The 22,151-nt window shown below is 39.7% G+C and overlaps 1 protein-coding gene across 1 annotated transcript in view; it reads right to left on the bottom strand.

The window, feature by feature from the left end:
- Positions 1–2,417: 2,417 nt before the first annotated feature.
- Positions 2,418–22,151, bottom strand: part of UST (uronyl 2-sulfotransferase) — a 216,327-nt gene continuing 196,593 nt past the window's right edge. Inside the window, exon 8 of the mRNA XM_053291570.1 lies at positions 2,418–6,337. Coding sequence (XP_053147545.1) covers positions 6,051–6,337 — 287 coding nt within the window. The 3' untranslated portion in view covers positions 2,418–6,050. The remainder of the gene's footprint in view (positions 6,338–22,151) is intronic.

The raw sequence follows: 22,151 nt of genomic DNA, 5'->3' as shown, positions 1-22,151 counted from the left end.
CCATATGTCCCTTACTTCCTAAAAAAAGGATGTCTAATTTTGCTTGTGAAATGTTTTAAATATGATTTTCATAAAAATACTTGATTTTGGGTCACATTTATCACATTGAAATATATAAACGAAATCAAATTTGAAGGTTAAAAGCTGTTAGTGCTCTTTAGGTGTGAACTGTCAATAGAAATATATAATTATGTATAGAAATTAGGTCTAAACGGAATCTGCCTCAAATATTTTATCAATATTTACTAATTTAGACATTTACTAAACTGCTTGTTAGGAAGGTTAATATTAATACAATAACAAAATCTGAATTATTATATTATCACTATAAAAGATCTAAAGGATTTGGATATATGGGCATGGTATGCGTCATTTCATAGCCCCTAAAATGAAAGAAGGATCCTTGAAGGTTCTTCACTCCCACAAGACTGTACAGAATCTAAAATACTAATAAAGACTGTTAGAAATGTAGCAGTTTGACTCCCCTTTAGTGTTATCAGACAGTTTCGTTTCCAAATGGAAATCAGCTCTGAAATTAAAATTGCATCACTTGGGCACGTCTCAAGAAGATCTTATTGGGTGAGGATTAGAGCAGGCGCTTTGCTTTGTGAAGCAACGGCTCCGAGATATAGATTTGCAGGAAGAGTCTGCACGGCTATCCAAGGGAATATACTTAGGTTCTCAAACTTTTAATTATAAACCGGCTGAATATTTAGACCAGATCTTGGTACAAAAATTTAGGAGATTTCTGACCCTTGCACGATTGAACGTTCTCCCTTCAGCAGTACTTGATGGTAAATTCAAACAACTTCCTTATGATCAGCGCTGTTGCCCCTGCGGTTCAGGGGATATAGAGTCTATCACCCATGTTATTCTTTATTGCAAGTTTATAAGGACGCTCGCACCAAATTTATTGCTCCTATTTTAGCCATTTATCCTGGTCACACAGACCAATTTTATTTGGAAATTATGCTGGCCAATTTTAAACCTGTAATTTCAGATAATGTGGCAAAGTTCTGTTTTGTGGTGTCGAAGCTCCGTAAAGACTGTATTAGTAATTTGAACAGTTTGTGATTTTGTAAACTTTTGGAATTCTTGAATTTTCTTATTAATGCTATTAATTGTTATCATTTGTTAATCTGGTCTGTGACCGCAATAAACATACTACTAGCAGTTTGACTACTGACAGCACTGGGCAGCATCCAGACTAAGTTAGTCATTACTAAGTGCCATTGAAACTAATGGGACATTAGTAGTGACTAATTTGTCTCATTGATTTCAATGGTGCTAATTCATGCCGAACTCGTCTGGAAGCTACCAATGATTGTTGGTGATCATGTTCAAGGATAGTTAAACTGATCTGAATAAGAGCACAAACTTTATAATGGAGATTATAGGATACAATTTAACAAATATGCTAACCCTTTTGTTGGGTTATCTAAATGACGCCATACCCGAGGAAGAAGATAAATTGGCATCAAGTATAATTGTACTGCAAAAGAAAGAAAGAAAGTTTATGAAGAGATGAAAAACAAAGATTGAACTTCTATGGAAGTTATAGATTGTGTTTGACTAATTTAATTGACAGACTTTAACTGGATTAGAAATGACAGAAAATAATATACAAATTCTAACCTATGAGAATCTTATTTCCTGATCAATGGAAATGTTTGGATTTGTATCTATTGCCATATGTTTATTTTGATTTATTGTTCATGATATTGTGATATGATGTAATATATACTCTTCTATAATGAAATTGAAATAACTGTATCACTAAAGCATGATTCTCATCATATACAGATTACTGTTCTTATTCTTCAAACCAGATCAATTTTCACTATTTTCAAAGACATTTTCGAACATAACCACCTATGATGCTGTTGCCAATATTTCACGTGACTCTGTATCATATTATAGACATTAAAAATTGACAACCATTTGAGTTATCTCAAAATATGTTTAGCGGTATTTAGTGTCCAGTCATTCTAAAATTGATCCTATCAATATAGTCTGCATCAATACAAGGCAATGAAGAACCTGAGCCAGCTAGAAACTGAAAAAACTCTGACCGTATCTGTGCAACATAGAAACCATTTCCCTCACTGAGCTAGTGCTGGGTCCATCATGAAGGTTCCTTCTGGTCCAGTAAGACAGCACAGTACTGATGCAATGTAGAGATATTAGCAACGCTTGTATTTTCTTTTTTTTAATGGCAATTCATATTTGAAATTTATTCTTCCATGAATTAACAGAAGTAATGAATAGAACAGACCATTAACCACTCGACTTTAGAACTACTACCTCCACCAGTTATTTCACAATAAAACACAACACTGGATATTAAAAGATGGATTAAACAACCCTTGCAAAACAGAAGGTCAAGCCTATGCAAAAAGGACAGAATGCAGCAGTCATTCTTGCAAATCACAGGCCTTTATTAATTTGTATGTAATTTAATTTTCAAATGTTTTTGGTGGATAGTAGCGGTGGTCCAAGAGTACAAGCCTCCATTCAGTGTAGATTCTACTAGCAACAAAGGGAGTCAGATTTGCTCTTTAAATAATGCCGGGAGTCATATACTTTTATCAACTGGAACTGGCTTAATTTAAGAGTACCACTTTGATTTTATTGGCCTCAGTTATTAAATTCTACCATCAAATAAATGTAATTTATCACAAAAACTAGGTGATAAAGAATTAACAAAATCAAAAACAATTGTAATGTACCTTTAAAAGAAACAAAGACATTCATGGTTTCACAATTATCTGAGTGCATTTTATACAACTGCGATTAAACTGTACCTCCTCAGAACAAATAAATTAAACCAAAATGTACCGTTTATTAATACAATTTTGCATTTTGTAGCTAAGTTTCTTTTTTTAAATCATTAGAGCATTTTATGTCTTTTGTGCATGAAAAACACAACTTCTTTACACTTTGTAAATTTGCCTGAGGATTGCTGGACATTTAGAGCTGTAAGCCTGGATATCAACTATCACCACACCCATTTCTACGTTAGCTAGTCAAAAGCAATGCAAGGGTGAAAGCTGTTCCCACTAGGCATTAAACATTATTCCATGACAGCAATAAAGCACACTGGAAGAGCAGCACCATTCCAAGTGTTTACTGTATTTCTCATACAATTTAAAAGAAGCTTCGCTTTTGGGCTTTCAGGGTATAATATAGTCCTTCCAAACTAGCCTGCTTGAAGTCTGGCCTTAAGCCAATAAACTATGCTTTATAATACACTCTTTTCCAGGATGATTCAAAGGAAAGACCCTTTCACCTTTATATTTAGCCAAAAGGGGCTGGATGATTGATTTTCATTCTGTGAAGAACACAACACAGGTTCTAAATGGAAATTATTAGTGGATAAAAGAAAAAAGGTTAGATGGACGTCTTGTAGTTTAATATCAAAGAAGTCAGTGAATAAGTTAATGAATATTTCATCAAAACACAGGCTGCTTCATTTACAACTAACCTAATGTACATATACGATATCTTCACATATGCCAAGAACCCACCTTTTACTCCCTCACAGAGATTTACAAACAACAAATATGGCACTTCCAAAAAGCCTGTAATGGGCTGAAGGCTTTATAACAGTGATTTTTATTACCAAAAAAATCCCAAAACAAAACAAAAACTAAAACTAAAACTAAATCATTTAAATGCACTCCTTTCCTGAGCAACTTAGAATTTGGAATGTGCTGAAAAGTCACAATAAATAAGTCAAAAGTTTAACAAACTTAAATGTGCTTCCAAAATGTTTAAAGTAAATTATAAAATCTATTTAATGACAGACAAATGGCCTGTTGTGTTAAGAATCTTAAAAGCTTATGTGCCAAATAAATTTATGAAGTACCTTTCTGGGAGTAGAGGCCATGTTGCTTGTACAAAAAATATACAACATTAAAACCTAGCAAGTAAATTGCCCAACAGCTGTAACTTTTAACATTGCAAAGTATTCATGGCAGAAAATAATATTAAATAGACTGATAAAAATAGATTTAAGCGACAGTGAAATTGCAGAGAATGTGAACATGTTAAGTGGCCCAGGGCTGTTGCAATAAGGATAAAAATTTGTACTTTTTTTTAAAGTGTGAAAATTAATTTTCTTCCCAAAATAAAAATTCCACAGTGTGTAAACTAATTATTACTCTTTAAATGTAATTTCATAGAAACCACTTAAATATACAATGCAGCATCTTGGATAACTGTATTTCCTCTCCCAATTTGTTCCTTTAGAGTAGTGCATTGGAACCATAAAATTAGGATATATCTAGTGACAAGATAATCTACCTATGTTGTCATTGAGCCTTAACACAATTTTGTGTGTTCAATCTTGCCAGAAGTAGTACAATATATCTTTATGGTTTACTATATTCATGTCCCAATCCCAAAGGCTCTGGGAAGGGAACTTACCAAAGGATCCACACCACCAACATAAGAGGCAATATCTGGTTGGGTATCTCTGATTAAACAGTGGGGTGGATGGGTGAGCCTATGTCTCCTCCGTCCTTGTTTCCGAGAGTAGTAATTTAATATTATCTTACCATATGCTGACTATACTACTCTGTCCAGCACACATGTAGGAATGTGTAAGAATCTATACATTTCCTGCTCTGTTGCTTTGAACTAAAGAGTACCTGCCCATGGCTAGATACAAGTTCTAGATATCTGCCACTGGGAAACAGGTGACAATGTGGACTGAAAACTGTCTGTACTTTTCTGTACTGCCCTAACAAAGCGTCCTAACAAAGTGTGGCTCTGTGGCGACACATCACCAGGAGACCTTGTGCAACTCCCAGTCTGCACACTTCCAACTGCTGCTCAAATTCCAGAAGTGCGCTGCAAGATCAGAAACATGTTGCTGATCCTCAGCAACATGTTTCCAATCTTGCAGAGAACTGGTGGAGTATGAGCAGTGGTTGGAAGTGTGAGCCCTGTGGTGCAACAGCCCACGTCCATGAAGACTTGGGGAGTTGCATGAAGGTTTCTGATGTGTCCCCGCAGAACCTCCTTACACATGTGCTGTCAGCTACTGTTTAGTATTGGATTTTCACACAACCGGAGTATTGAGACATCTTAGTGAGAGACTAGACATTCTAGTCAGAATATCTTTTAGTTGGAACTAATTCATCATAAATAGCTCATACATTTATACCGTTTCAGAAATGCTCTTTCAACTAAAAAGAACCATTCATTTTTCAAAAGATGCTTGAATATTCCTGCTCTCATCCTTTATGGTATCTGTCTATAAACAAGCTTGAGAATAATATCACAAGAAGATTTCTCCCTTTAAAATAAAGAAAAATGTTCCATGCCCCCACTCCCAGTCTTTTAAAATCTTCAGTAAACATCACCACTACCACCAAATTCAGTGAACAACATTATACCGTCTAGCTTTCATCGACTTCAAATGCTGCTGGATTTCTGAGAAAGTCAGATATTTAACAGCATCATCAGCTAAATTTCCCCACATATTGAATTGCACAGTTGATAGTGCCCTTACTGTGGATGGCTTCCTCAGAAGAAACATAGTCTAACTGGTTTTCCATTCTCCTATGCTGTAGAGGCAATGCATTTCTTTTTTTATTTCAGCGCAATATCATTCCCTATTCAGGAGTGACACAATCCTTTGATCCGAGTGCTCAAATGAGGCTGCAATAGATTCAGTATAGGTACTAGCACAGGCAAACAATTTTTGTGTATGACATAAGCTGTGATATATGTCAGTTTGCAAGTAGATACCCCCATAAAACATTTTACAATGACATCACAAATTTAAATATTTGTGGTAAAATAAAATGTTGCATTAAGAAGTATGTCCTAGCTACAACAATCATATGCAGCCAAGGCAAACAAACACAGATTTAACAAACAAACCCTCCCAAAATGGGAGGGGTTACTCTATCACTGCAACCTGGGGACAAAAAATCTTTTTCAATATGACTGCACATTAACTTACTTCCTTACGAAATTTTCTTAACACTAGTTTTTGAAAAATTTGGAAGCATTGGTAAGAAGAGGAAGTGATGCTTGCATCACCTTTTATAGATATCTTCCAACCACTTTTCGTCATCCTGCTCCTCATCTTCCAATACTGGCTCTTCAGTTTCCAGAGGAGAAGAAATGACAAATTCTAGCCTGGGAGAAGAGTTACTGTTTGAAGATCTAAGTCCAAACTTGCGCTTTAACAGGTGAAACTGCTCTTTCACATAGTAGTAGAACTCATATTCATATCTCATGCGCTGGTACAGGATTTGTATGGCTTCTGGAGAAGGGACGGTCTTTTTCACGGTCACAGTCAGATTGCCGAGTTTCCTATGTTCTGTAAGAAATTTACACAAAGAGGAATTGGGTCAACATATGCAAATCTAATTAACATGTCTAAAGAGTACAAAGAAGTTCTTCACCCTACAGCAACAAATGGAAAAAAACCAACGGGCCTTCTATTAATGTTTTTTTGAATTGTCCTCTACCTCCTATCAGTCTCAAGCTTCCTTCTTCCATTGTAGACATTAGGCCTGTGCAATTTGGACAAGCAGGAATTCTGATGTCAGAATTCCTGAACCTAACACCACCAGAAGGCATTAGAACATGGGACAAGTGCCCTGGGTAGCCTGCTGCTGCTGCTGACCCTCTGACTTGGTTTCATAATTTGACTATGCCCCAATTCCATGGCCCCAATACAGAAAGTATTTAATTCAAGTTACAAATGGACTGTTAGTTATGATGATGTAGTTTAAATGTGTGTGTTGGAGTAACTAATCTGACTTAAGGGATATTGAGTATGAGCCTCCACAAACACTGGAAAGATAGTTTTCAGAGACTAAGCCACAGAGAGAATATATTCAATAACAACAAATATTTATATACTGCTTTTCAACAAAAGTTTCCAAAGCGGTTTACATAGAGAAATAATAAATAAATAAGATGGCTCCCTGTCCCTAGAGGGCTCACAATCTTAACAAAACCATAAGATAGACACCAGCAACAGTCACTGAAAGTACTGTGCTGGGGTGGATAGGGCCAGTTACTCTCCCCCGCTAAATAAAGAGAATCCATTTTAAAAAGGTGCATCTTTGCCTAGTTAGCAGGGGAGAGAATACTCCATTTTACACACACTCTCTAGTTCTGCTGGGACCCTTCAACTGTCATTCTGTGTGGATGGAATTATAAAGTTTTAAAAGTGCACAGAAGTTTTAAAAGAGTGCACAATACAGCTATGGAGGACAGGGAGAAAGAGAAGAGAATGGAGGGGTGTTGGCCTGGCTTGTTTGTTTATTTATTCGATTTATTTATTCAAGCCTTCCAAAAATGGCTCAGGGAGGTTTACAAAATAAAATAAAAACAAAACAATTAAAATCAAAACTGTAAAAACAGCATAAAACTAATTAAGTTAAAACATTTAAACAGTTAAAAACCCTGGAGAACCAGGCCAAACATTTACAGCAGTTAAAAACAATTTACAACAAGTTAAAAACCCTGGAAGGACAGTCCAAACAGATAGGATTTAAGGACTCTCCTGAAGGCCAGCAATGAACTCAGATAACGGATTTCTGCCAGGAGTGCATTCAACAGCCCCGGGGCAGCTACAGAGAAGTCCGACCTCTGAGTTACCACCCGACAAACCGGTGGTAACTGGAGATGGACCTCCTCAGATGACCTTAAAGTGTGGTGGGGATCATGTAGCAATAGCAATAACAATAGCACTTACATTTATATACCGCTCTATAGCTGGAAGCTCTCTAAGCAGTTTACAATGATTTAGCATATTGCCCCCCAACATTCTGGGTACTCATTTTACCGACCTCAGAAGGATGGAAGGCTGAGTCAACCTTGAGGCCCTGGTCAGGATCGAACTTGTAACCTTCTGGTTACAGGGCGGCAGTTTTACCACTGCGCCACCAGGGGCTCATTTATGTAGAAGATTCTTTCCACAAGATTCTAGAAGATTCTTTCTTCTTTCAACAAGAAGATTCTTGTTGAGATTCTTCTGCAAACCTGTGGCTTGATCTTTTCCTCTCAAGGCCCTGAATTCTAATAAATAAACCTATGTGAAGCTAATTAGGAAACTATCAAATATGGGAAACTGGAGGAAGCTCGAATACATATCACAGTTCATGGGTATGTGAGATTTCCACATATACTTCTGCGTTCAACATACATATGTTCTGTGGGCCAGGCTAGCCATGTTGTTTGCAATGCATGATTAGAATTTCTCATGCCTTTTTCTTTGTAGGACAGGGATAGAGACTTGATTGTGGTGCTAGAAGGGGACTGATTTATTCCCTCATTTTGATTCCTTAAATTCAAATCACCTCCAAAGCCACCATTAGCTGAGAATGGGAAAAGATACAGGTATCTATCTCCCCACCACGCACCCCATCACCTCTATGGCTAGAAGCAACTTGGGAGGGAAGTGATTTCGAGTTAGGAATGACACGGGAGAAAAAGAGCTAAACTACCCTATCACAGGAGCTCTGATCTAAATTGTGTCACCCTGGGAGTAGATTCTGAGCAAATAAAAGCATGGATGGGAGATCTGATGGGATGTCTTCTCTGTAGCCGCTCCTAGACTGTGGTATGTGCTCCCTGCAGAAATCCGTAATTTGAACTCTTTATTGGCATTTAGCCTGGACTTCCAGGGTTTTTAAATTGTTTTAAAGGGTTTTTAATGTATTGGGTTTTTATAAGGTTTTAAATTGTTTTATCTTATTAATTGCTTTATTTTATTTTAAAATCCTTGTTCCTGATCATTGATTTTAACTGTTTTGTGATATTTGTGAACCGCCCTGAACTATTCTGTAAGGGCAGTCTAGAAATCGAATAAATAAGTAAGTAAATAAACAAACATCTAGTTAGGCTTGGTGAAAGAATATCACCTGAGGGGGGAACCCTGCAAGATTATCCTCACAGAGTCTCCAAAGGCAAGCTCAATCTCTTTTTAATAATTAAGGCACATTTAAGCTCCCCCCGCCCATGTTTCAGTTCAGCTCCCTGTTTATTTGGATTTTTTTACTCTGGCCTATGCTCGAAGCCTCAGGGAATTAACAATAATCCTGTGCCTCTAAATCTATGTGGTTTATTTATTCTTTTTGAAAAAAGCAAAGCGCATGCATGCTCACTCCTGGATTGTGGGCAATATTCATTTTGCTGTTTAGATCGAGACATAATTGGCAACATTATTAACTTTCACTTTGTTGCCTTTTTATTTTGTTTGTATTACTTAAAATTCTCTTTAAAAGACTCTTTTAATAAAAATCTGTAACTCACAAATTCGCTCCTTGATGTTAACCGCACCCTCCTCCTCATCTATCAAATTCACATAATGGAAAAATTATACATGCCTGGCTCCATGCCAGACTAAACACTCTAAAAATGCTGTGTAAATCCAGCTGTTTTACCAGAAGACGGGGGGACCCACGCTTTATGACCTTCTAGACAGTGAGCCATATGGAGGGCAACAAACTGCACTATTTACTTTTGAGATTTTATTTTTGTTTTACAGTGTTTGCTTTGGCTTTCACTTTCACTTTTTTTTTTTAAAAAAAGTATACTGTATTAAGGTGACCAGGAGATGCTTAGATCAACTAAAGCATGGTTTGTATTTTTGAAATCCAACCTAGAATTAAAAGTGGGATAGAAAACAGCAGGGTGGGGAAAATAAATAAGGCAAAATGGTGACAAATATTTGTCATGCAAAGCCAAAACACAGACCTCCCTCTTATACCCATTACAGCAGTGGAAAATCAAAAGGTAATACAACCATATATGCTAAATAGCTTTTGGCCAAGACATGAAGACCAATGGAATTGCCATAAAACCTTTCCACAGTATAGGGAACTTTGGAATCCACAGGCACACCAATCCTAAAACAATTGTGCTGGTGCATATGCAACAAATACCAGAGTAATGTTATGTAACAGTGGGCTACGACACTTACCATTATATGTTTCTCCAATGCATTTATAATTGCCACAGCCAGAGCTTGAGAAAGAGAGCAAAGAGACATTTCCAAGGTCTGGCTTTTACAGAGGCTGGGTTCTCAAGTTTTAGATGCCACACATGCAAGACTGTCAATCTCTCAGAGAAATGAATTTGTAAGGTCAATTGAATCCAAGTTCCGTAAGAAGATAAAATGAACAGACAGAAACCTTTATAGAAAAACCAAACTACTGTATATAGAGAGCTAGCTGTTCATTGGCAATGTATCAGTGATTAGTTGGTTCAGAATGAAAATTGGATATATCTTTTCAATACTAAGAAATAGACTTGGCTTTCCCAGTACATCAAAACAGATATTCTGTTATAGAATGTTTAGTGGTAATTTGGAGCTGGTCACAGTGTCTGTGTTCTTTCATGCTTAGTTAAAGCTTGAAAACTACAGCTCTGCATTGTTTGTTGACATTACCTAATGTGCAGCTTTGGCTCATATAAGAAGAATTGGAGTGTGTAGCCTATTTTACTATAATAAAATGACAAAAGAAGATGTGGGCATTAAAATAATTATGTATAAAACAGTAAATAATCCACAGAGTTGACTTTTATTTGAGAAATATTTTGAAAACGAACATGAACTTTAATCTTCTAGCACAGTGTAAATGAAATCAGCAGTGGTGATGAACAATAATGGAAGATACCAATAACTTAAAGTAGAACAAACTAATAGAGTGACAACTTTCTGTGTTGCCAAAAGGCAGATGCTGACTTAAATGGTCATCATGAACAATTCCTTATCTTTATTTTAAAAGCACATCTAATTTTTTATATATTGCATTTTTATACCCAGGGGTCCACAAATTTAGGCTTAGCTCACTAGCCAGGCATTATTTGTGGATGATCCCCACAATCCCCTTTCTTCCCTCATATCCTTTTCGAGCACACAGGCAGAGAGCTTTGGAGAGCAGCACATCTTCTGTCATCTGCACTGGGATACAGAGATGGTATGAAACAGAGAAAGTCCTCTTCTACTGCTCAGAAAGGATTGCTGCTGTTTCTTAACCTGTCCTCTCTCAGGGAAGTGTTTATAGCAACAAAGTCATGTCCGATAATCTCTCTTCTAGATGAGATAAACCATGATAGGCAACTTCAAGAGAACAGGTGGTGGGTTGCACTGCTAACTAGGCAGACACCTTTTTAACAAGGTAATTCTCTTTATTTAGCAGGGGTTGAGTAACTGGTCCTATCCACTCCCAGTACAGTACCTCCAGTGACTGTTGCTGGTGTCTATCTTAATGTTTCTTTTTAGATTGTGAGCACTTTGGGGACAGGTATCCACCTTATTTATTTATTTCTCTATGTAAACCACTTTAGAAACTTTTGTTGAAAAGCGGTATAGAAGATGAAGACGTTGTTGTTTGAGCAGCTTGTTCATGTGTTCTGGAATCACAGACTGGAAATGATCCAATTTAACCATACAACAGGAATTGCTCGACAACCCTGTAATGGACTCTGCCAACAGAGTCCAACAGTAGTAGTATCCAAGTCAGCCTGGATATGAGACATTTTATCCACCTGCCTGCCTAAATAAATAGATGTTAAAGACATCATAGTCGGTCAATGAAGGTTCCAAATTCAAATTCAGGGAAAAGGGAGCCTGAGTTAGGCCCCTCACAACCCTGAACAACTCTGTCAGTGTGAACTCACAGATGCAATGCGTGCAGAAAGGAATTGCTTCTTTGTTGCACTTTCTGTCACAGCACAAGCCTTCAAATGGGCTCTGTCTTGTCGGATTCAAGTCAAGTCCTCCTCCGCTTGTGCTCCAGTTGTCTACCTGCTGCTTCAGTTCCTGTAGTTCTTCCATATACACTGGGCTAATTTTGAAGTGAGTTTGAAGCAACCATGTCTTCTGCCCTAGTAAGTTCCCTATTCCAGGTCTTTGCCTGAGCATTGACAAAATCACCAGTAGAACCAAGTGTAAAACCTTCAAAGTTCTATTGGATTCAATAACCTACTTCAGTGGACAATACTAATAGGTCCTTCACTCCAGCAGAGGTGGATTGTGTCTGCAAATCGAACCATAACCAGGAGGTGGTTCATTTATGACAACGGGAAAATCACAGGAGTCACCACTAGGAATGTGCAAACAGGTTTGCCGTCAAATGTGTTCTACGTCGTCCCCGGACCAAAACACGTTCCCCCCAGCCCGTTTGGGAGGTTCACAAGATTTAAAAAAAATTAATTAAAAAAAAAACCCAACCCCTCCGGGGGTGTTCTCCAAGGCGGTGGTGGTGGGGAGGTTCCCTCTCCCCCACCAATCTCCCTTCAATCCAAAATGGGCCTGTCCAGCCATTCTTCAGATTGTTTGGGCCTTTCCCTCTGGCATGGTGGCCATTGTGGAGGCCGCTGCACCTGCACAATGGGCCTTTGTGTGGTCTGGGTTGTCATGACTGCTATGTACTCCGGAACCACACCATACAAATTGGTCCTGAAGTGAACATTAAGATCCTTCATCACCATAAGCCTGGGCAACTCCAATGCCAACTCCGTGACCAGCTCTGCCATCTCAGTTAGGAACTCTGTTGGGCAGTGGGGCCATTGGTAAACCAACAGAAGCCAAAATCTTCTGCTGAGGATGGAGATGAATAAATGCACCTTGTCCATAAACTGACCTAACTGTTCACTTAATCAAATAATGCAAACTCCCATTCTTACCAGCCATGCTCACTGTGCCCATCAATGTACTTCTCAAACTTAGCCACTTAGCTATTCTTGCCCACTGAAAGAGGGCTATTTAGCCCTGGTCTATTTTTACCACAAGAGCTGTTCTTGTGGTAGCAAGCATGACTTGTCCCCTTAGCTAAGCAGGGTCCACCCTGGTTGCATATGAAAGGGAGACTAGAAGTGTGAGCACTGTAAGAGACACACGTTTTGTGTATTTTGTCTCATCTGTCCAAAGGACATTGTCCCAGAAGCATTGTGGCTTGTCAATATGCATTTTAGCAAATTCCACTCTGGCTTTTTTATGACAAAACTGGAGCTTTTTGGCAAGTCACATCAGTTCTATGTCCACAGACGAACAAATGAAGCTTTCAAAGAAAAGAACACCATACCTACTGTGAAACATGGAGGAGGCTCAGTTATGTTTTGGGGCTGCTTTGCTGTGTCTGGCATAGGGTGCCTTGAGTCTGTGCAGGGAACAATGAAATCTCAAGACTATCAAGACATTCTGGAGCAAAACGTACTGCCCAGTGTCAGAAAGCTTGTCTCAGTTGCAGGTCATGGATCCTCCAACAGGATGATGACCCAAAACACACAGCTAAAAGCACCCAAGAATGGCTAAGTACAAAACATTGGACTATTCTGAAGTGGCCTTCTATGAGCACTGATTTGAATCCCATCGAACATCTATGGAAAGAACTGAAACATGCAGTCTGGAGAAGGCACCCTTTAAACCTGACATAGCTGGAACTCTAAAGCAAAGTCTGATTTTTGTTAATGTGGAATAAACAATGATGGGTGCCAATTACGTTTGTCAGTTTCAAGTTATTTCAGAGACAATTGTGAGTTCTTTTTTTGTGGAGGGGTACCAACACATTTGTTCACGTGTGTATTCCCCTTAGGGGATGGAGCCGCTCTGGGAAGAGAATCTAGCTTCCAAGTTCCCTCCCTGGCATCTCCAAGATAGGGCTGAGAGAGATTCCTGCCTCCAAACTTGGAGAAGCAGCTGCCAGTCTGTGTAAACAATACGGAGCTAGATGGAGCTATGGTCTGACTCAGTATATGGCAGCTACCTATGTACCTATGTAAATTTTCCAGTAGGCTTATGAGATCACTCAGCATTCCATGTGTCTGTCCATATGTCCCTATCAACTTCACAATGCTTGGACCAATATGAACCAAATTGGGTACAGTTGTAGGACATAAAGGGACATCTCAATGGCATAGTTTGTGGTGTCATCCACCCTGATTCAAGATGGCGGATGCGTAAATGTTTGAGGCGCAGGTGGGCTAACTGGTAAACTGCCTAACCGATTTGAACCAAAATTTGGTACAGTTGTAGTGAGTGACACATAGGGACACCTCAATAGTGGTGTAATCTGTAATGATGTCACCCAAGATGGCTGACGCATAAACATTTGAGGCACAACCAAATTTGCTACAGGTGTAGGCACACATAGGGATGGCTCAGGGGCATAATTTGTAATGATGTCACGGATGTTTGAGGTGCAAGTGGGAACTGATTTGGACTAAATTTGGTACAGTTGTAGGGACACATAGGGACACCTGAGTCGCATAGTTTGTGATAATGTTATCCATCTCAATACAAGATGGCAGATGCATGAATGTCTGAGGCACAGGTGGGCTAATCTGTGAACTGCCTAACCAATTTGGACCAAATTTAGTCCAGTTGTAGGGATAGTGAAAGGAAAGTAGGCCGATTAGTTCTTACTAGAACAACTTGTCTTTCCCTAAGCCTACTTTGAAGAGAACCTGTGACTGCATTCCAGGTAAAAGGCCATTCTGACAAGGTGTTTCCCCAAGGTGCCGCCAGGTCATTTGAAAAAGGCTGGAATAGTCTAAAGGAAATGACCATCTGACTGAATCTGAGCACATACAGAGAGAGATGCAGGGAAGACCCAAATTAGAGTAAGATAGAGACAAAAGGAAAGGAATGCAAGCTCTCTTCCTTCCATATAGAATGATAAGAAGTTTCAAAGGTAAACAAAACTTCTTTCCTCGTTTTTAGCTGTTATTAGAATCAAGTGAATAATGCCAGACTGTGCATTGTGCCCCCTCAAAGATGGCATCAATCCCTTGCCTCCTGCAATTGCACCTGCTCGTGCATCATGTACTGCCAATACACAGGCTTGCACTGTTGCATTGCACCTTATTATCAGACTCTGCACACCATGCTGCCTGGGAACAACTCATTGCTTGCCTCGTGCTTGGGCCCAACTGGAAAGGAGGACTGCTTGCCTGGTTGGCTAGAAGCAGGGAGCTATGAAAAACGGCTTTCCTCTTTCCCTTTCTTTCACCCTCACGCCTCTTTTCCCTTCCCATCATTAAAGCTAACCACCTTCTTTTCATGTTCTGTACCCGTTACCCCTCAATAAAGCAACTCTTTGTTTTCAAGAACACATGTCCTTTGTCACTCTCCTTTCTCCTTTCCAATGCATGTCCTTTGTCACTCTCCTTTCTCCTTTCCAATGCATCCACACCGTGGCTGATTTCGCCACAGCATGTTAAGGTTACTATAGCTGTTGACGAGTCTGTGCCCATTTGAAGGCAATTTCCCCCATTTTAAGCAAAGCATTGCCATGGAGAGTGATAGTTAACATGTATCCACACAGACCAGTTAACACTATCTCCTGTGAGACATAGGGCAGATTCATACAGCAGCAGTATGGATGTTCCTATTCCACTGTGGTCATATTTGGAGGGAGGGTGATCATGTGGGCAGAGGTGGTTACTTTCAAGCCAGGGTTAAAATCATTAGGCTTCCATTCTGCTGCTGACAATGCAAAAAGTCAGGCCATGAAAGACTAAGTTAAGTGAATTTAAAGAAACCTTGTGGAGTGGAAAAGTGCTTGAAACACAGAATTAGACAGCCACTTAGTGCTCTCAAAACAAAGTGGATGCTGGACTAGATAGACCTTGGGCCTGATCCAGCTGGGCTGTTCTTATGTTTTCAGAAAAGCTCAGGACAACCATTGTTAGCAGGAGTTTAATTTCCAGCTCAGAAGTCATGGAATCTTGAATCCTTTACAAAGGGCATGTGACTGCCAAGTGTTTGGGCTTCCTCAAACATTTTGAAAATAACAGCTCTGATTAGCAATCATAACTGAGAAATAAATATTAAAAAGGAAAAGGTTCTATTTCCCCTTTAATTCCAATTTGAACATTTGACAGCACTTTGTATATAGGAAGTCTGAGGGTGGTCAAAAACTGGGGACATCTGGCACTAAAGGGGGGAAAAAGAGGAAAGAATATCAAAAGGAAAATGAAACACTGTCTCTTTAAAGCACACTGCTTTTGGCACAGAGCCTGATTGTTCTGGCCAACAGCCAACAAGTTGGAATCTAGCCTTTCCTCAACCCACCCTAAGGGGAAAGAGTGCCCACTGTTAAAACCAAAGAAGGCTTGCTTCAGAAAACCAAAGCAAGGCAACAAAACAAGGAGGGAAAACGAAGCTCAGAGTTTCAAAATTCTCTAGTAAAAGTACTATAATGTAGTTTTTTCTCAGAGTTCCCATGTCTCTTGAAAAGGGAATTCTTGGTTCTACTACTCTCTTGGACTGGATTAAAACAGGAGTAGAGTTTTTCATAGATTTCATAGATAGCTAGTTGTGTGTGTGTGTCTCTGTGTGAGTAAATAAGGGATGGGGGAAGAAACTTAGTCTGAAAGTAAACAACACTTTCAGTAACAAGGTGAAGCTTTGTTATTGCTAGGTAACTTGTTAATTAGAGTAACAAGGTGAAGCTTTCCCTGGAGTGTGAATGTTATAAATCTAAATGGAAATATCACACATGTGAAAACTACTTGTTAGAAAGCTATGGTTTGTTCGTATGTTTGTTTTTAATCACATTCAGCTCTAACTTTCCTTTTTCTTAGGGAGAGAGGAAAACACACTCTCTCTGGTCTGTGGCACTTAGTATCTAATCTTTGGCAACAAAGGGGAGGAAGGAGGAGAACACAGTGGGAAGAAATATATCAAGTTTGGGGGATCAATTTTCCTAGTTTAAGAGACTGAAGCTAAAGCCTTTGTTGAAAGTGTTTTGTTTTTGAAAGATTTGAAGGAAAAGAGGAGCAGTTATCACATGGGTATTTTTGGAGAGAGGTTCACGCATAAGGGAGAAAGGGTAGGGTTGTTTAATGCAGCAGTAAAACTCTGGACAGTGGAGGGTAGATGAGCTAGAAAAGCAAAGGGCTTGGGCAGGGATATAATGGGATATAAGAGCGGACAAAGGAGTGGGTAAGGCCTTGGAGGACTTTGAAAGTAAGGGTGAAGAGTTATGTGCTGGATCTGAGAGAATGGGTATAACCAGACAAATCTTGTATTAATCACCATTCTCATTTTTACCCTTTGACTTCAGACAGGAATATGAATTAGTGCAATTGGCACAGTATGCATAGAAACGCAGAAAAACAGGATCGATTTCTAGACTTAGACTATCCTTTTAGCAATGACACTCTCTTCTGGGTATTAGAGGAGTATAATACTCAGCCACATTAGAGTCTGCAATCAGTAACTGAAAGGAAAAGAAAGCTGCTTGACAGGTTGAACAGACACGTTTCAATCTAGCTACAATGAGCAAGCATCCTGGGACTACAGCTTAAATCTCTTGCGCTCGTCCCCTTGCCCCCAATCAGCACTGATTGTTTTCTAAAGAAATGAGAAGAAAAAAATTCCCCTGTTTGAATTATAAATAATAGGAAAAAACTTCTAGGATTTCCAAATAAGATGACTCTGGCAGTTAGCCATAAGGTTTCTCAGACTAAACTCCTTGAGAGGGCTGTCTCATACATCTGCTATGTTGCCGACTCTATCAAACTAGGTGAGATTTGTGGCATGGACAGAGGCAACAAGCCAATCCTGGGAGGAGGAAAAAGCACAAACAACAAAAAGCCTACAAATTGCTGGCTAAACATATCCATACTTGAGCACAATTAGCAAAAGGAGGAAACAAATCTCAGCCAGTACAAACTGGACTAAAGAGCATCAGGGCCCCTTCTTGATGGAGAGAATCAGCTAGTTTGAGTCACTGCAAGACAAAGGTTGAGAAAAACCAAAAGCTTACATGCCACCCTCAAATCATACACATGAACTTATGCTTATGATTCAAATAGAGTTCAGGTGTTGCTCATGGAGTGGATTTCCAAGCAACTGATTACATCAGGACAAAATTGATTTAGACTTCATTGCCACCTACTGGGCATTAAGATGAATAATTAATCTAAGTTTACAATACAACATACTGTTATAATCCAGGAAATTGTTTCCAGCAGTATCTGTCCAGAATAAAATTTTACATTCTCTTTCACATTGCTGAGGTAACTTCCTGCCTGAAATACAACTAACAATAACTATAGTTCTGTTGGATTAGTCAATACTGCATGCTAATTTATAATCTTGTTCATCAGATTCTAGTGAATGTCCTTAACCATATAGAAATACAAAAGCTGCTAAGAATAGCTTAAGTAAACAGCCCAACCCTTCAAAAATATTAATATGCAGCAACGTAAGAGTTTGTATTAGGGCTGGTTAGAAGGAGAGAGATGGTCTTGTGGTAGCAAGCATGACATGTCCCCTTAGCTAAGCAGGGTCCACCCTGGTTGCATATGAATGGGAGACTAGAAGTGTGAACACTCTAAGATATTCCCCTCAGGGGATGGAGTCACTCTGGGAAGAGCATCTAGGTTCCAAGTTCCCTCCCTGACATCTCCAAGATAGGGCTGAGAGAGATTCCTGCCTGCAACCTTGGAGAAGCCGCTGCCAGTCTGTGAAGACAATACTGAGCTAGATAGACCAATGGTCTGACTCAGTATATGGCAGCTTCCTATGCTCCTATGTTCTTTAACTGATTTCAATTGGTACTAAATTGTAGTTGATTAATTGGTGGGCCTGTAAGTGATGGGCATAATTCTTAAAGGTAATTTTGATTTTTTACTTCAATGTACAAGGAATGAGGGAAGGAAAAAAACCCTCAGCTTTCCTCCACTTGCAAAAAGCACCTTACAAATCAAATATTGGAGTCAAACAGGCCACAATTACTAATGTTTAAAACAAAACATGTCCCTTATAAAGGGGAGCAACACAGAAGGTGACTGGAAGAGACACTGTGGGGTAGGGGTTTATTTCGTCTGGCTCCCCCCCCCTTCTGGATTCGGAGAGGGATTCTGGCTACTGTGCATGTCTTCCTTGATCTACTGTGCACGTCTCTCTTGGTCTACTATCTATCTGGTGCTTTCGAGGGATGTGCATGGACAGTTCGGAGAGCCAGCGTTCGGACTGGTTCGGCAGCTGCAGGGGGTTACTTTTAAGGAGCAGGGAGGGTGCCCTTACCCCCACCCCCAGTGCTGCCGCCAAAACTGCTGGCATGGGCCACTGCGTACCTTCTTGCCGTCCCGTTCAGTGTCAAACCGGACATGCCCAGTTATGTCTAACCAATGGTTTGTGCACATCCCTAGTGTTTTGCTCAATTTTAATTGCTGTAACATCTTGCACCTGGGCCGGGTTTGCTGGGATTGGGTGGGTGGGAGCCATGCCTGTTGGACTTTTAAACTTTTGGCCCTTAAAAAAGGGGGGGGGAGCAGTGCCAGGGATTGCGGCCACTAAAGGGGACCATTCTTTGGTGATGGCCTTGGGACTGAGGGCTGGGTCCAAATGTATTGTTTTGGACTCCTAAAAGAAAGACTCCTGCTGACTACAGCATTATTGTTGTCTAGTAATTGGTTGGGCCTGGTACATGTGTGTGTCTTGGGTTGTCCGGAGATGGGGAGGCAGGGGACGGCTCTGGGACAACTATTCCAGTGATGATGGGGAATCAATGAAGACATGGTGCTGGTAGGTCAGCAGGCTGTTACAGGGGAAGGTTTCCTCTTCCAACAGGCCTACCGCCTCTTTCACCTTGGAGAGCAGTGTCAATTACCCACAGAACCTCACCTTATTACTTTGTAATGCCAGTTCAGTCCAAAATAAGTCTGAGATCATCCATGACTTGGTTATGGATGAAGGAGCCGACCTGGTATGCATTACGGAGACCTGGTTGGGAGAGGCTAGTGGTCCAGTCTGGTCCCAGCTTCTCACACTGGGTAACTCCGTGGTGGAGCAGAAAGCGGATGCGAGCGGGAAGGTGGGGTGGCTGTGGTCTATAAGATTACTATCTTCCTTACTAGGATCCCTGTCAGGGAATTAGCCTATACTGAATATGTGTACCTAACCCTAGGGACCAAGGATTGATTGGGACTTCTGTTGGTGTACAGATCACCCAGCTGCCCAACAAGAGTCCCTAACTGAGCTGATGGATCTGGTTGCAGAATTGGTATTGGAGTTGCCCAGATTGATGGTGGTGTGGGACTTCAATGTTCATTTTGGGATTGGGTTGTCGGGAGTGGCTCAGGTAGGACTTGCAACCACAGCCTGCCTCTGCAGAGGTGAAGAACCTCTTAGGCTGCTGCCCAAGAATGTTATTGGATCCAATAGGATTCCAAGAAGCCTTGGAAGGGTTTAGAGTTGGCTCTGTTAGTGATTCTGTTAATGTTCTGGTGCAAACATGGAATAATGAACTCACTAGAGCAGTAGACACAATCATTCCTAAGCGTCCTCTCTGACTTGCTTCATAATCAGCTCCATGATATTTGGAAGAACTAAGGGAGCTGAAGCAGCAAGGTAGATGACAAGAGCGCAAGTGGAGGAAGACTCAGTGCGAATCTGACAGATCACGAGACAGAGCACATGTAAGGAGCTATGCTCTGGCAGTACGGGCAGCAAAGAAGCAGTTCTTTTCTACTTGCATTGCTTCTGTAAATGCACATCCAGTGGAGTTGTTTAGGGTTGTGAGGGGACTAATATATGCCCCTCCCCCTTGAATTTGAACTTGAAACCATCAGTCGCTCGCTGTGACGTTTTCAATAACATTTTTGCTGATTAAAACATCACGTATTCGGGTTGAACTGGATTCCACAGTAACTGCAGAGTCTACTGTGGAGGTGTCCAGCAACTCCTCTTATAGGATCAGATGGAATCACTTTCAGTTTGTAACTCCTGAGGGTGTGGACAAACTGCTTCGGGAAGGGAAGGGAAGGGAAATTTGTTCCTGCTGTAGGGTCCCAATTTGCAAACCATAGTTTGCAAGGGGCCAAGTGCTATGTCTGCACTGGCACTAATAAGTCTTCTTCCACCACTTTATCCCCACAGGAAAAGGTTCATGTACGTAATTTCTGTATCTCAGACTGCTGTTAAAAGATATGGATAAGGGCCAGTAAAGGAGCTGGCAACCAAAATAGGGACCAACAGTATAGCAATCTGGGGAGGGAAAGGCACCCTATTTAATTTAAAATGGAAGACCCCAATTAAGATTAGACTAGGGAAAGAGTATCAGTACAACACAGTTATCTACATATTATCTTCATTATTCTTGGGTAAGTTACATGTTTTCCCCTCCTTTGTAATATATTGAGGTTTGCAACAACAGAAGCCAAGGACCCATGATATGAAAGGTACCATACAATATTACACCTACTGTCATTTGGGTGTAGGTAGGGAAATGTGTCACATTCATTTATATGGAGCTGAAGTACAATTGTCATGCAAGCTATATCAAAAACGATGTATGTGGCTGTGCCATTATATATTCTTGCTGCTGCAAGTCACTTTAAACATGGTGGATGAAGCAACATGTACAGTCTTTACCTTTATTATTTATTATTTATTTTTAAATAATAAAAAGTGGATGTTTGGTTTTCATGGCTAAGAAAAAGAGCCAATGGAACCACATTCTCATTGTATTTCTACAGCAAGACTCTGTGTAGCTTGATTTATTATTTAACACCTGTCTACACAGACACAGGTACACATGCTGTTGAGCATACTGATGTTTTTATAAAGTAAATGAGATGCACACAACATGGAGATATAGGTCATATTAAGAAGAAATAAAATGCATCCAATCAAGTGAACACACAAAGAATTAAAAGCAGCCATAGGCAAAGAGTTACACTAAAAAAGCAGTCCCAAATACTGTTTTGAGGATACTCAAGCTCTTCTCTTTTTAAAAAAGATAAAATTATTTGAACTTCTGGAATTTATTAAACTTGGTAAGCTTATTGGAGCAGAAGAAATACCTAAGTATTTGCTCTTGCCAAGTAGAATTTAAAGCAATTTTGAACCCTTACATCTGTTTTGAAAGCCTGGGTGTTTTCAAAACATACTCTTGAAAATAAGCATTTTAATAACTTAAAATAGAACTTTCCCCATACATTATTATTTAAACATGTCAACTAATGACAACTTCAAGAAAACGGTTTGCCTCTGTATCTCCACAGAAAAGGTCTACATAATTAAAACTAAGTATGTAAAATCCAATTCTGCCTTTTGTGGATGGATGAAACACCTACATTTCATATTACTGGGAATTTAATAAGCTCATCTGCATGGGTGCATAATTTAAAAGAACCCACCTACAATTAAAAAGCAT

The sequence above is a fragment of the Hemicordylus capensis genome, chromosome 1 (assembly GCF_027244095.1).
Source record: "Hemicordylus capensis ecotype Gifberg chromosome 1, rHemCap1.1.pri, whole genome shotgun sequence".
Taxonomy (NCBI): domain Eukaryota; kingdom Metazoa; phylum Chordata; class Lepidosauria; order Squamata; family Cordylidae; genus Hemicordylus; species Hemicordylus capensis.
This window is presented reverse-complemented; position numbering and strand designations above follow the sequence as displayed.